Here is a 16,250-nt window from a genome sequence, read left to right as displayed (position 1 = left end):
TTCCTTTTTCTTCTAGACAGGCCTCTGTGCCCATCTAAAGGGGGGTGCTGGCGAGGCTGGGGAGGGCATAGGATTCGTCATAATCTGGCCGCTCCCCTCCCACCCGCCAGAACGCTCCCTCCCTCCCAGACCAGTATCTGGTATCTGGAGCAGTATCTATGGCCTTGGAGGGGGGACTCCGAGAATCCTATGGTCCTTGGGATGCTCTCTGATCGATTTTATTTGTTCATTTTTATACATTTCTCACCCCCGCCCCCACTTTCATCCAAGTGGATTCCGGGGCGATGTACTTTTATAAAGAAAAAGACAAAACAAGTATCAAAATTACAATGGAATAATATAAAGCAGCCGTGTTTTGGACTGCAACTACCAGCATTCCTGACCACTGGCCATGCTGGCTGTGGCTGATGGAGTTGTAGTCCCAAACATCTGGAGGGTGCCAGGTTGGGGGAAGCGCTATCAAGCAATACAAATAACCGTCGTGTAAACAATCGAGCTGAAATGGTAGAAACCTCAAGGGGAAGCAATAAAATCAAATTAAGATGCATGGGTGAATTAGAATGCCTGGCACCAGAACTATTGTAATGGCAGCACGAGCCAGACTTCCTTAAGGAGGGTATTCCAGTGTCGGGGAGCCACCACTGAGAAAGTCCTATCCTCTGTGTACACCTATTGTACTTTTTCTAGTGATGGTACTCAGAGAAGGGACTTATCTGAAGATCTTAATGCATGGGGAGGTGGGTACAGGATGGTCCTGTACCTTTTGAACTGCAAAACAGATTGACAGTCAGAAGGTTACGCTTCTTCCAGCTTGTGATGGTGAAGCTCCTGACACTGATTGGCTAAGCTACTGCATGATGTAATGGAACGTTCACAAACATTCCAGCAGCGGAACAGAGTTGTCAGAATATTTGTGTCCCTGCCTGGCTCCCATAAGCGGGAGGGGAAATTGTCCAGTCTTACTGGGATTAAAACCAATGGCCATGCTGGCTGTGGGTGAAGGGAATTGTAATCCCACACATTTGGAGGGCACCAGATTGGGGAAGGCTGCCCTGGGGCAGGTTAAGAGGCGATTCCAGGAGACAGTAGAGCTAAAGGGGTTAAGGAGTTCAGAGGCATAAAGGAGGGTGGCAGTAAATGGCAAGAAGCCATTGGCAACCGTGGCTGAATTTGATTGAATCTGTTCTTTTCCTGAAGGCTTCTTTACTTATTACATTTTATATCCTTCCCTTCCTTCAAGGAACTCAGGGCTGGGTGCACGGTTCTTCTCCTCCCCTTTTCGTCCTCACAACAACCTTGCGAGGTAGGTTAGGCCAACAGTGAGCAATCAGTCCGTGGTCACCCAGTGAGTTTCAATAACTGAGTAGGGCTTTGAACTCAGGTCCGCCCGTTCCTCATCCCGACACCCTAACCCCAGGCTGGGGTCCTCCAGGAGATCTCAGACTCCGATGCCCATTATTGCTGGCTGGGGCTGATGGGAGTTGGAATCCATTGGCTGGGGTTATGGGAGCTGGAGTTCCCTTGCCCTGACCTGCTACACCACACTGGCTTCTGTCCTCCGCGGCCCAGAGTTTCTGTGGCTGGTGGTGCGTGTACGTGGGGAAGTTTCCTTGTGCCACATTCCCTGTCCTGGGAGCGAGAGATTGCTGATCCAGAGGTATGCCTTCCCCTCTCGTGGGGATTTCCCCCGTCACGGGTGGATTCTCAGCTTTCGGGTTGTTCCGCCTTGCGCTGCTGCTGTTGCGTTTGCCCACGCAAAGACGTCGCGGGCATCACAGGTGACTCGAGCCCTGCTTCTTGCACCGAGCGAAGCCAGCAGGTGAAGTAAAGGGGGGGGGACACATCCCAGCAGAATGGGAACAGCTGGCTACCCTCGGCTGTTTTTGCTGGACCCGGCTTGCATCTTGTGACTTCATCGTGGGTTGTACCAGACACATGCAGGAACGAAAAATTCCAATATTGCTTCAAAGCATGGATCCGGGAAATCCCCAGGTTCCAGACACAGGAGGGAAGTGTCGGGTCTCCCGGGGAGGGAATGGGAGACCCTGGACTGGGATAGGGGGAGCCGGAGAGATCATGTATGTGAGTGCGCGTGTGACTTTCGGGACGTTCCTTGCTTTCCCTGCCCGGAAGAAAATTGGCAAGCTCTTTTTATTTGTCCAGTTAAGTACTCTGTGTGTGTGTGTGTGTGTGTGTGTGTGTGTGTGTGTGTTCAAACCCTAGCTTGGCTCAACAGTGCTGAAACAGATGGAAGTAAAGATTCTGCTTTCCTTCTAAACCTCTCATGAAGAAAGCAAATACAGTCAGCGGTTAGGAATGCGTTCGCTGCTTTTGCTCTCCCCCGCCCCCCACGCGCACACACTGACACAGGCAACTGAGAGCAGCCGGGGCTCAAGTCCCCAAAGAAACCATGAGCCCCCCGTCCCCAAATCCCCAAAGCGGTTTCTGGGATGTACGTGGGGGTGACATGGTGGAGAAAGGAGCTCTGCACGTACACGAAGGCACCCGTTGTGCCAAGGTTTCAGAGCAGAGTGCCGGCTTTGGACACCGGTTCTGGGGCTCAGATTAAACTCTGAGTCTACTGGGAATCTAAAAGAATTGGGCAGGTCTAATGAGAGAAAAAGGATCATAGCTGCGTCGTAGGGGTAGGGGGATATTAATTGCTTTTTTTTTGTTTTTTTAAGTGAAGTCACAACACTAACCTGGACCACTTTCTGCCCTGCTCCCAGATGGGTGGGCCCAGTTGTGCTTATTTAGTGGTGAAGAAAAGGTACTCTGCATGTTCTCAGGGGCACTCTGTTTTAGTTGTGCTTTTCCCCCCAGGCCAAGAATTACGGTAGCTGTTTTGTAACCCCCGTGGGTTATGAGCAACTGTTTATATATGTATGTGTCTTTCACAGCATGCATTGATTATCTCCCCCTCCCCTTGGTACATAGGTCATTGTGTTTGAATACCAAAGGTAAAGAGGAGTGCTGCTTTAACTGGGGACAGGTTTTCCAGTTGCGGAGGCCATACATTCTGGACCAGAGGGGAGGTCTTGCACGTGTGTGTGTTTTTAAGAAATAAAGATGCACTCGGGAGACCCAGGTTCAAATCCCCACTTGGCCATGAAGCTCAGTGGGTGACTTCGGGCCAGTCACTGACTCACAGCCTAGGCTACCTCACAAGGCTGTTGTGAAGATAAAATGGAGAGGAGGAGGATTATGTACAGTGAGTGGTATATAAATATAACAAATGAATGAATGAATACCATCCAACCTGATGAAAAGTTCTAGAGAACTCCATTTCTCTAGACAGCTCCAATCATTGTTGGTTTTAATTGTTGGTTTAATTGCTGGCTTTTATTGTTTTTATGTTTTTATCACTTTTAATATTTTAACTGTTTTTATGTATTTTCTTGTTGTAAGCCTCCTTGGGAGGGCTTCTGCCCTGAAAGGCGGCCAAGAAATATTTTAAATAAATAAAAGATAAATAAATAAACTTGAAAGCTTGCACAGTCATTAAGAAAAGAAACTAAACATGCTCTTTTTATCTGGATCTTGAGAACTACACGCATATATCGACTGCAGGCTTGGTTATTATCTCAAAAGCACAGAGTTGTCGAGGGTTTCTGTTTTTGGTTTGGGGCGCGGTTGTGTCTCACTGATATTAATGTATTTTCTTCTTTTTCTTCCTCAAGACCCTGCCCCCAACAACACTCCTTTCGTGGAGATAATTGAACAGCCTAAGCAGCGCGGCATGCGCTTCCGCTACCAGTGTGAGGGGCGCTTGGCTGGCTCCATTCCTGGGGAGCGTAGCACAGACACAACGAAGACTCATCCCACCATCAAGGTTAGTCCCGTCCCCCGAGTACTTGAGCAAGATGGGGGGGCAGGGGAAAGTGTTACTTGGAAGCTTTTCTGAATTGAGAGGTGGCAGGAATCTTGGGGCTGCACATTTTAAAGTAAGTAATTATTCTTGTTGATACTGTATTGCATCATATCATGGAATGTTCGCAAGCATTCCAACTGCTTAGCGAGTATAACATGGCAGAATGTCCTCAGTCTGTTTGTGAGAGAAGGGGATGTTGTCGGTTTGGCTGGGATTTTAAAACCTTAACATAGGCTCTGGGGATGCAACTCCCTTTGTGCGACTGGCTGAGGACTGGGAAGATGTCTCAGGAGCTTAGGAAGCTGAGAAGCAGGAAGGACAATTTATTTATTTAATTTCACTTCTATACCACCCAATAGCCGAAGCTCTCAGGGCGGTTCTCAGCTTCCTAAGCTATGCTGGCTGGGGGATATTGGGAGTTGTAGGACTTTTTTCAGTCTAAACATGCATCAGATCGCACCCTTTAATCTACAATGTGCCAGCCTTTTTGGTATTTTCACCCTGCCTACCACTGCAATGTGGCCCTTTCGCACATCCGGGCCAGGTATTGTTTGTTCTGGCTAGCAGAGAAGGGTCTCTTGCGGACAAGGGTTGTCCCCATTCCTTGCCCCCTCATCCTTTTCACCAGAGATACCTCTGAAACAAGGCCGATGTATCAATACGTCATGCCGGGGTGCTCTGCTTCACTTGTCCCAGCCTCCCTTACAACAGCCCTGTAAGGTCGGCCAGTTAACCCCAGGGAGCGGCTTGCCAAAGGCCTCTTTGCGACCAACCTGTGTTTTGAGCAGAGGATTTCCTGCTCGGAGCTGATGGTCTTCACAGCAGAATTTCTGCCTTCCCTCCTCGCCACCTGGTGCCCTCTAAATGTGTTGGACTACAGATCCCAGCACCCCCCAGCCAGGAGTTGTATTCCAACACATCTGGAAGGCACAAGGTTGGGGTGACCAATGCCGTGCCAATTCTGTACAACATGTAGTAGTTTACTAGAACAGTCATGTTTTTGTTCTCCTTTTTGAAGCTGTAAGAAAGCTGTTTCCTTTTCCACTTACTTTTGGGGAGGGGGTGTGGGCTTTGATGTGCCCCCAAACAGGTTGTGGGGAGAGGGGGAGGCGGCAACCCACACCTGTGAGAAAAGGTTACAACAGCTGGGATCGTTTAGCTTGGGAAAAAGACGAGTAAAGGGAGACGTGAGAGAGGCGTACACACTTATGCCTGGTGTGGAGGGAGTCATGTTTCTCCTGTAATACCAGAACCCGAAGGGGTCATCCCGTGGAGCTGAACAGTGGGAGGCTGAGGACGGATCAAAGGAAGGCCGTCTTCACACAGCGCAGAATTCAGCTAGGGAATTTGCTTCCACAAGACGTAGCGATGGCACCACGTTGGATGGCTTTAAAAGGCGGGGTAGACAAATTCCTGGAGGAGAAGGCTCTCGATGGCTACTAGTCCTGATGGCTCTAGGCTACCTCCAGTACCAGAGGCAGTGAGCCTATGTGCACCAGTTGCTGGGGATCCTGGGTGGGAGGGTGCTGTTGCACTCTTGTCCTGCTTGTGGCTTTCCCGTGGGCAGCTGGTTGGTCGCTGTGTGAGCAGAATGCTGGACTGGATGGACCCTTGGCCTGATCCAAGAGGGCCCTTCTGATGTGCTCATGTTCTTAACACCTCCGTGGACCTGGTTATCTTACTGGCTGTAGAACAGCAGGAGTGGCGAACAGTCAGCCAGCCCGGGAAGTCCAGTTTTGGGGGAAGGGGCAGACGAGAAGCGGAGTCCCCGGCTGATCCCACACGTGCTCTCCTGCCTTCTGTCCCCCAGATCCATAACTACGTGGGTCCCGGCAAGGTCCGCATCTCGCTGGTGACCAAGGAGCTCCCTCACCGGCCCCATCCCCATGACCTGGTGGGGAAAGACTGCAAGGAGGGCTTCTACGAGGCCGAGCTGTCACCGGAGCGCTCCATCCACAGGTGGGAACGTAGGCCTCTGGGCTCCTCTTTTCCGCCCGTCATCCAGGAGGGTCTGGAGCACGGGTTGGGGGGAAACCTCAGGCCTGGGGTCCCAATCCGGCCCTCTGAGGTTTGCCAGATGGCCACAGCCCTTCCCCTTGACCACCAAGCATTTTGTCGCTTCCTGGCTTTCATGTAGTTTTCCCCCCATTCTCAAAGCTTGAAGCACCTCTCCTGAGGCTTCAAATAAGAGCTTTCAGCTGCAACATGCTGGTATTTTGGCCACGCCTCTTTTGCCTTCAGCCACGCCCACCCCTGGGATGCAGCCCCCGGGCTGCAAGAGGCTCCCCACCTCCGGTCTGGAGGGCAGCAAGCAAGATTTGGAGATCTTCCCTTTACATTTCATTTCATTGATTATATTTCTGTACTGCCCCATAGCCGAAGCTCTCTGGGCAGTTCACAGAAAATGAAAAACCATTAAAATACATTCTATAAAATATAAAAGACCATTCATGTAACGACATAAAACCAATAACGCACACAATAACATGTATCTAAAACAATTTGAAACTATCAGCCAGAGACAATCAAGAGACTCATCATACGCTGCCAAGTGCCTGAGAGAAGAGGGCAGTTTTAACCAGGCGCCAAAAAGATGACAGTGTCTGTGTCAGGCAGGCCTCATCAGGGAGATTATTCCATAAAAGGGGAGCCACCACTGAAAAGGCTCTCTCCCTTGTTGCCGCCCTCTGAGCCTCCCTTTCCCTTTGTCTCTTTCCTCCAATTGTTCCCTTTCCTCTTCCCTTCCTTCCATCCACCTTCTCGGTTCCCTCTGTTCTGCTCTCTCCGCACTGACCCCTGCCGTTCATGTGCCCCTTCCCAGCTTCCAGAACCTGGGGATCCAATGTGTACGGAAACGGGACCTGGACAAAGCTGTGGCCAAGCGGATCGAAACCAGCAACAACCCGTTCAATGGTGAGGGGGGTCCAGTGGAGGGGCTCACCTTTGGAAGTGACATGGGCAGCAGGGTGGGGTGGGGGTACTTTTTTAAGAACATGGCAAACCACCTTAGGCAAGGTCAGACAGTTTGTCCAGGTGGACCCATCTTGACTGGCAATGGTTCCTGAGAGTCCCCAGCCTGGTTTGGTTTGGTGGGGGTGGCGGGAGGAACATCTGGACTTTTGACTGGGTTTTGTGGGCGCTCTCACAAAATGGCTGCCATGGGCGGGGGCTTGCCTGTGGATAACCCAGCAGGTGTGGCCGGTCTCGAAACCCTCATTTCTTTGAAGACAAACTGGCAAGGCTGAAAGGGGGCGGGGAGTCAACTTGCCCAAGAACCGAAGCACAAGGCGGAGGTGGCGACAGAGCTCCGAAACACACAAACCCACTCTTTCGAGAACCCAAATAAAGATGGTGCTGGGAGGGGCTTTGCTTGGCAGCCTCCCAGTTACATTTTTTTTGAAAAGCTTTAGAATGGAAATAAAAATGAGGAGGGGCAGGGGGGGTCTGGCGGGTGTGAAGAGACGCGTCTTCAGGTACGTTGCGGTCTGCAGACACCACTTTGGAGACGGCGGGTCTCCCCATCTCCTGCTACTTGTTCGTTTTACACGAGAGATACCGGGGATCGAACCTGCGGCCTCCTGCGCTCTTCCACCACACTATGCTCCGGTCCCCTTCTCTGCTCTAACTGTGCCGGTTTTACTCTCTCCTTCCTCGCTCTCCCCTTCCCCTGCGCTCAGTGCCCATGGAGGAGCTGAAAGGCGACTACGACCTCAACGCCGTTCGCCTGTGTTTCCAGGTATGGATTCGGGATGTGGGCAGCGGTCGCTTGGTCCAGCTGCCCCTGGTGATCTCGCAGCCAATCTACGACAATCGTGAGTGCGGAGTGATCCGGGGGGAGGCAGAAGGGGTGATGGGGGAGGCATCCCCTTTCCTTTGAGATGCCCCCGGGATGGGCTGTGGAGCATAGCCAAGGCTGATAGATAATTTCAGCCTACCCCAACCTGGGGCCGTTTGGATGTGCTGGACTGCAACTCCTATCATCCCTGGCCAACATGCTGGGGATGCTGGGAGTTGCAGTCCAACATATCTGGAGAGAGGGAGGTTTGGGAAGGCTTTGATTATTTATTGAGTCGATTTATATCCTGCCCTGTGTCATGGGCTCAGAGTAACCTCCAGCAATCTTAATAAGCATGAACTGCTCTGCCTCTGAAGGCAGCCACGATCCAGGTGTCACTCCAGTTGCGCTTCATTCCCATGGAAAGCAGTGGGACGGAAGGGAGCTCGCCCCCATGCCCTTGGTGGAAAAGCAGGATACAAATCAAATCAGGAAAAATCAATGAGTTAAGTCATGGCTTTCGGGTTGGCCGGAACTGTATCCTGAATGTAGGGTATTTCCTCTGGTTGATTTGTTTTTAATCATGTCATGTCATTGAGGCTATGATTTTTATTCTTTATCGTAAGCCACTTTGGGAGGTCATTATCCTGCAAACTCACCTTAAGCACCTTTAAAATAAAGAACCCGATGTTCTACTAATTTCCTGTGCAAACCTATTCATGTCTACTTGGAAGCAAGTCTCATTGAGTTCAGCAGGGCTTGCTCCCAGGTAAGTGGGTATAGGATTGGATCTTCGGCTATTGGGCGGTATAGAAATGGAATGAATGAATGAATGAATGAATGAATGAAATCTTTCATCTGTATGCTGACCAACATCTTTCTTTCCATTTTCCTTTTTTTAAAAATCAGAGTTGGAAGGGATCTTTAGAGGTCATTTAAACTGGCCCCCTGCTCAACGTAGGATGGGTGGAAGTCGCAGGGAAGTGGAGTTTGGCTAATTCTTTTATTTTCTTTGTTTAAAATATTTCTGGGCCGCCTTTCAGAGTAGAAGCGTTGGAGTGGGAGTCGGGAAATCCGGGTTCTAGTCCGCACTCGGCCATGGAAGCTCACTGGGTGACTTTGGGCCAGTCACAGACTCTCAGCCCAACCCACCTGACAGGGTGGTTGTTGTGAGGACAAAATGGAGGAGGACTATGTATGCCGCCTTGGGTTCCTTAAGGTGGAAAAAAGGCGGGATATAAATGTAATAAATAATAAATAAGGAGGCTTACAGCAAGAAAACATTAGGAGAAATGTCCTAATGGTAACAGCTTTTTGATGGTAGGAGAGAATGCCTCAGGAGATGATAGGCTTTCCTTTGCTGGAGATGTTTAAGCAGAATCCAGATTGCTGTCGGTCAGGGACGCTGTAATTGCAGCCAGCATTGCTTGGTGGATTGGACTGGATAACCTCTAAGCACCCTTCCAGCTCTAAAACAATCTGCTTCCTCTTTGTATATGAAAGAAAGTCCGGTTTCTCTTCTCCTTCCATTTCCTGTTGGATCCCCTGATTACAGATTGTCAGTTCATGTGTAAAACCCTTTCTCTTGTACAGCTCCTAGCTGGTTTGGAAACGCCGTATACAAGCCATTGGCTATGGTGACTGGGGATAATAGGAGTTCGTAGTCTAAAATATCTGGAGGGCCCCAGATTGGAGAATTCTGAACGCTAACATTGGAGAAGTTGGATTGTTCCTCCTCCTTCGATTCCACTCCTCTTTTTCCATGGATCACCTGCAGGAGTTACAGCAACGCTTCTTTTCCTTTTTTCCAAAAAAGCCCTCTTGGTTAAAAACAACAACAATGCAAAACGTAAAAACAATCCTAGTACATAAACATAATACATCCACAGAGAAAAAAACAGAAAACATAAAAATGTATCATCCAGTATATCCCTAAAAAGCAAAAACAAACAAATAAATACAATCTTGGAAAACATTGACCAAATCTGTAAAACAGCATTCAGAAGCTAAATTCTTAATTTATTGGATGTTCCAAAAAACAACAGTATGCGTTTTCTTTTGAGGGGCCGGGGAAGGAGAGCGCTTGTATTCCCTTGGCTATATCTGTATCTGCCCGTATTTTGCTACACATAAAACTTTCAAGCATTCCATTCTTGTGGGCATCTGTGCTGCTTTCCCATATCTGTCCAGAACAATTTTTCATTCAGCCAACAGATTCTTCATGCAGGGGTTCCAGTGTGGTTCCCGTGGATGCCATGGCGCCCACGGGGACCTCCAACAGCACCCACAAAACTCCCCTCCATGCCCCCTTCAGAACCCCTTTTTTTACAAGAAACCTTGGGAAATGTTGAGGCAGTTCTCTTTCTCTCCCTTTCTAGCCTATAGCCTTGCTCTTTCTCTCTCCTCTACCTCTTTGCCTTGCTATTTCTCCCCCCTCCTCCCTCCCAGCCTCTAGCCTCGCTACTTCTCTCTGCCCCCACCTCTTTAGCTTACTGTTTCTCCCCCTCTCAGCCTCTAGCCTTGCTGTTTCTCTCCCAACCTTTTTACCTTGCTGTTTCCCTCCTCCCAGCCTCTAGCCTTGCTATTCCCCCTCCTTTTTAGCTCACTGTTTCTCCCCTTCCTAGCTTCTAGCCTTGCTCTTTCTCTCTGCTCCACCCCTTTGCCTTGCCATTTCCTCCTCCCTCCCAGCCTCTAGCCTTGCTACTTCTCTCCACCCCCACCTCTTTAGCTCATTGTTTCTCCCACACCTAGCCTCCAGCCTTGCTTTTTCTCTCCCGACCTTTTTACCTTGCTGTTTCTCTCCATTCCCAGCTTCTAGCCTCGCTCTTTCTCTCCCCTCTACCCCTTTGCCTTGCTGTTCTCCCTCCTTCCCAGCTTCCAGCCTCACTGTTTCTCTCGTCACAGCCGCTTTAGCTCACTTTTGACAGGCCCATATGGCAGCCATTTTGTGGGGGTGCCCATGGCACTTTCTCAAATTCCCAGATGTGCCCACAGGTTGAAAAAGGTTGGGAACTAGCCACATCCTCCATGGGAGCCATTTTGTGGGGGTGCCCACGGCACTTTCTCAAATTCCCAGATGTGCCCACAGGTCGAAAAAGGTTGGGAACCCCAGCTTTAATGACCAAGTAAAACCTTTGACGTTTCATCATTAAGCCTGTTATAAAGGAATTTAACTATTTTTCATGCGAACCTACCCTGTGTGTGCACGGTATATCTTTTTAAACCTCTGCCAGTCGTTATTGTGGTTTATTTACTTGCAACTTTTTCTTTTTTACCTCGCTCTTCAGCAGAAAAAAAGCCTCCGAGAACAGCTTTCAAGGGCCAATAATAATAAGGCTTTACAATCGAGGAGACATGACAGAAAAGGAAAACGGGTTGGGAGGGAAGAGGAAAAAAGTAAGCTCGGGCACTGCTTCTGAGTTCCTACAAGTGTCCCTTCGGGCAGGGGAAGGGCGACGAGAGTTCCGTGCAGCTGTTCCTCTCCAGCCGATGGATGGGACCAAACTAGTCCTCTCCTCCCCCATGTTCCTAAGAGACGGGGGCAGCCTCCCAACGACCCTGGCTCACCTGGCCGGAGCGTGCTTCCCTCTCAATCTGCAGCCCCAGGCACCATATGCTCCCCCATTTTTTCTTTCTCCAGGTGCGCCCAACACTGCCGAGCTGAAGATTTGCCGGGTCAACCGTAATTCGGGGAGCTGCCTGGGAGGAGATGAGATCTTCCTTCTCTGCGACAAAGTGCAGAAAGGTAGAGTCCTCCGGCGAACGTTTGCTCTTATCAGCCGCGGCGCACACCACGGCGCGTACCCCACCCCGCCGCTGGCCCGAGCTTTGAAAGAAATGGGGGAGATTTAGCCTTGGAAGAGAGCGTTGAACATTGACCGTCCAGAGGATACAGCATCTTCCACGCGCATGTGTGTGTGTGTCGCTTTTCCCCCCTTGACAGTCTAGTTAGACAAAAATAGTTATGCATTAATCTGGAAACATATTGATTATTTTAAGGACATCTATGTATATGAAATGTGTTTGTGTATACCAGCTGACTGCCCCCTCGGTGCTCTCCGGATGTGACCACAACTCCCAGCACAACCCAGCCGGCATGCTGGGAGTTGTAGTCCAACTCATCAGGAGGGCAGCAGAGAGGGAGTGGGCTGGTATTTAATATTGGTATTTAATTAGACTGTTTTATCAATTGCTGTGCTGATTATTTTGCATTATATTGCATTTTATTCTTTTAAATATTTGTCTTGTGTTTTATGTGTTTAACTGTTCTGTGGCGTTTTTAGTTTTCTAACTGTTTGTAATCCACCATGAGTTAATGGGCAGATTAGAAATGTAATAAATACATTTATTAGTAATACTTCTATACCGCTTAATATGATAAAATCTCTGAGCGGTTCCCATATAAATATTAACAATTACATTTAAATACACTCTTAAAAACCAATTTCAGCTGCAGGAACAATACAGATCCCCTCTAAAATACAATGATTTTAAAAAAATTCCAACTACAATAACAGTATAAGGAACAACTTTTGCCGAACTGACCTCTTCCTCCCCTTGCAGAAGAGCACAGTTTGTCAATGTTCCATTCCTGACACTTTGACCCTCTACGAGGGTTGTCATCTGTGCCAGGATGGCCCTGATGTCTCAGCAACTCAGCCAATCAGTGGTTAGCGGGTCTCGCAGAAAACCCAAGGGTGCCCATTTATATTTTTTAAATGTTAACAGTTCTCCAGATTTTGTTGTTGCTTTGCTTAGAGCGGGGGTTGTTCTGTTTCTGTCTGGTGCTTTCACAATGTGTTCTGGACAATTTTCGCAGTTTTGGAATAGGTGAAGATCCTCTGGTCACGTGATTAGAGATAACAGTGGAGATTCCTCTTCCCATCTCCTCCCTGACCCTTGGTAGGACCAGGGCCAAGGGGGTGGGGCCTGCAGAGGGGATACCCGCCTCCACAGGCCACATTAGGCCCACAGGTTGCAGGGTTCTGTACCCCTTCCATGGTGGGTTCGGGGCAGGAAGAACTGGGCTTGGCACTCCGTCTTTTGTCCCTTCTCCCACCCCTTTCCTCACGCCTGCAAAGAGCCCGAAACACGACTCATCCCCTGTTTCTCTTCTTCCGCTGCAGAGGACATCGAAGTCCGCTTCTTCAAGGACTCGTGGGAAGCAAAGGGCTCCTTCTCGCAGGCCGACGTCCACCGCCAAGTGGCCATTGTCTTCAAGACCCCGCCTTACATGGACCAAACTCTCCGGGAGCCCGTCACGGTGCAGATGCAGCTGCGACGCCCGTCTGACAAGGAAGTCAGTGGGCCCATGGAGTTCCGATATCTCCCCGACGAAGGTACCTTTCCTCCAAGCAGATAGAAACATCACGCTCTCCTGGGCCCATTTGCGGCCCAACTTCCTTGATCAGCAACATCTGTTGGTTCTTAATTGCTGAAGGGGAGTAAAGCACTTCTCTTCTCCATCGTTCGCGAGTTACGGGAATGATTCATTGCTGTCCCTCGGCGCTTTGCATCCCCCCCCCCCCACAGCTGAGAGGAAAAGGGATGGGCAGCTGCAGGGGGTCCTGGGGCCACTTTCACACGTACCCCACGCCCACAGGATGCTACGTGAAAAAAGGGTCAGGGTAGGCAGAAGGCAAATCAAGATCTATGGGCATATCTCTGGGTGACTTGTGGTTAGGGATGTTCAGACTGTGTAAAATCCATTCTGTCTGCGTTTCATGGATTGTCAGGCACCTTTCATTCCATCATCCGCTCAGCGAAGGGATTGGATTTGCTTTATTTTCCAAATTTGCGCACATTCACACTTGCGCAAATCCCCCCAAATGCTTATTTTCACACATTCGCCTATGGGGGAAATGCACATTTTCAGCTGTCTTTAAAAAAAAAAAAGAAAAAAAAAACATTTTTCTTTACCCAATTTGTGCAAAATTCGGGCAAGTTAGAAAAACGGTCCACACGTCATTGGTATCCACCTGACCAGGGAAAAGCCGATCTGCTGCGGGGTCCATGGGTCGGGTTCATAAAAATCCAAACTCATTTGATTCCATCGTGGGTTTCTCCAACATCCCTAATTGTAGCACAGCGGCAAGGGCATCTGATTGTCTTAATGACAGCAACATCAGTGCCATTTATTTCCCCTAACTGAGGTAGCTGAAAGAGGACACCTGTGGGGCAGATTTTTGTGTGTGCTAGGAATTGTGAGCTTCGTTCTGGTGCTAATTACAAATTCCTTGGCTGAGCATGTGCTCTGAGGCGCCCTGTTCCTTAAGTCTTCCTGGATTTCCACCCACCTGGGGCGCTATTTCCTGCCCGACTCAGATCAGTTGACCTCGGGGCTCTTGGGTAAAAATGTCCATCCCAGAAGCCCCAGGACTGCCTGAGTCCTGAAGCATAGGATTGCGCGTTCAATAAATCTCCGCTTGCCCCAAGCACTCTGCAATACAGACCTTACAAACATAGAACAAAACATTTGCAGGGGGCTCCTGTTACATGCCCTATGATCTAAATCAGCCATTCCCCAACCGGCTGCCCTCCAGATGTTGGATTACAACTCCCAGCAGCAGCTCCCACCCAGCCCCTTTGGGGGATGCTGGGAGTTGTAGTCCCAACACATTTGGAAGGCACCAGGTTGGGAGAAGACTGACCCTACATCATTTGGATTTGGGGTAAGGGTTTAGAAGGGGAGTGACTGGGGTTAGGCAGGTAGGGTAGGACCAAGCATAGATTGATTAATAACAATTTTTTTTTATTTATTACATGTATATCCGGCCTTTTTTCCTCCTCAAGGAACCCAAGGCGGTGCACATAATCCTCCTCCTCCTCCGTTTTATCCTCACAACAACCCTGTGAGGTAGGCTGGGCTGAGAGTCTATGACTGGCCCAAAGTCACCCAGTGAGCTTCCATGGCCAAGTGGGGACTAGAACCTGGATCTCCCAACTCCCAGCCCAACACACTAGCCACTACACCACACTGGCTCTATGTATAACTCTCCTCTTTTTAAATACACTACACCACACTGGCTCTGTATATAACTGTCCTTTTATTAAGTACACTACACCACACTGGCTCTGTATATAACTCTCCTTTTATTAAGTACACTACACCACACTGGCTCTGTATATAACTGTCCTTTTATTAAGTACACTACACCACACTGGCTCTGTATATAACTGTCCTTTTATTAAGTACACTACACCACACTGGCTCTGTATATAACTGTCCTTTTATTAAGTACACTACACCACACTGGCTCTGTATATAACTGTCCTTTTATTAAGTACACTACACCACACTGGCTCTGTATATATAACTCCTTTTATTAAGAACACTACACCACACTGGCTCTGTATATATAACTCCTTTTATTAAGAACACTACACCACACTGGCTCTGTATATAACTGTCCTTTTATTAAGTACACTACACCACACTGGCTCTGTATATAACTGTCCTTTTATTAAGTACACTACACCACACTGGCTCTGTATATATAACTCCTTTTATTAAGAACACTACACCACACTGGCTCTGTATATATAACTCCTTTTATTAAGAACACTACACCACACTGGCTCTGTATATAACTCTCCTTTTATTGAATAAATTTGTATTTGGTTTTTAACTACAAAATCTCCGTGTTGTTTTGTCATCTTGCACTACTGTTAAAAAAACATAGTTCCTTCTTACCTCTCCTGTATTGGGTAGAGGGAACCAATTAGGCATATTGGGTGTCTCTTTAACCCAGAAAGTGAAAGGGGCTGAAGCTGTGTGTGCCAGTGAGGACAAGTGACCCAGCGGAGGCAGACGTCCTGAGGGGGGTGTTCTTCTCAGTTTCATCAGGTGGAAGCTGGAGAACGTGGAACCCGGGGCAGGAGCGCCACAAGTGAACTCCTTTGGAAGGGGGGAGAGACCAGGAGCGTGCATCTTCCAATGGGGCGTGACGGCCCCCTTCTCTCTGATAGTCCCGTCGTTTTCGAAATTAATCACTGAGGATAACTGGGGGAGGGGGATAATTCGGATGGGGGGGGACGTTCTCTGCCTGCTTTTGAACCAAGTTGTCGTCTTCTTTGTATCCCCCCTCTCCTTTGGACAGGCGACTTTCACCGTATCGAGGAGAAACGCAAACGGACGCTGGGTACCTTCCAGAGCTTTGTGCAGAAAACGCCCTTTGCAGGTAGGGGAGCGAGGGAAGTGGCCGAAAGGGGCAGGGTGGCAGGCTGAAGGCGTTCCAGCAGGGTGAGAGATATGTGCAAAGTGATGGCGACCATGGAATCCCGCAAGGACGGGGTGTAGTAGTAGTAGTAGTAGTATTTCGATACACCCAATAAATAGCCAAAGCTCTCTGGGCAGTTCACAACAATTTACAGGATTAAATACAGCATAAAACTTTAGATTGTTTTTAGATTTTGTATATTTAAACAGCTAAAAAACAATTCCAATAAAATACTAGACCCGTTTAAGGCAGCTGACATAACTGCCCCATCCTATGCCATTAAATGCCTGGGAGCAGAAGGCGGTCTTAACCTGGCGTGGAAAAAATGACAGTATTGGCCCCAGGTAGGCCTTGGCGGGGAGAGCATTCCGGAATCGGGGCCACC

General features: G+C 49.0%; 1 protein-coding gene across 7 annotated transcripts in view; it reads left to right on the top strand.

The window, feature by feature from the left end:
• RELA (RELA proto-oncogene, NF-kB subunit) overlaps positions 1 to 16,250 on the top strand; it is a 47,094-nt gene that overhangs the window by 19,665 nt on the left and 11,179 nt on the right. For 5 of the 7 annotated variants that reach the window (XM_084824591.1, XM_084824589.1, XM_084824586.1 and 2 more), the window contains 7 exons: positions 3,681 to 3,832; positions 5,682 to 5,830; positions 6,693 to 6,784; positions 7,549 to 7,683; positions 11,287 to 11,391; positions 12,773 to 12,985; positions 15,746 to 15,826. In XM_084824591.1, the coding sequence (XP_084680717.1) occupies positions 3,740 to 3,832; positions 5,682 to 5,830; positions 6,693 to 6,784; positions 7,549 to 7,683; positions 11,287 to 11,391; positions 12,773 to 12,985; positions 15,746 to 15,826 (868 nt within the window). In that variant the 5' untranslated portion in view covers positions 3,681 to 3,739. The other 2 variants (XM_084824588.1, XM_084824592.1) reach the window with 2 other exon arrangements.

Source organism: Heloderma suspectum, chromosome 17 (assembly GCF_057233095.1).
Source record: "Heloderma suspectum isolate Gila_16-S chromosome 17, 16-S_ref, whole genome shotgun sequence".
NCBI classification, from domain to species: Eukaryota; Metazoa; Chordata; class Lepidosauria; order Squamata; family Helodermatidae; genus Heloderma; species Heloderma suspectum.
This window is presented reverse-complemented; position numbering and strand designations above follow the sequence as displayed.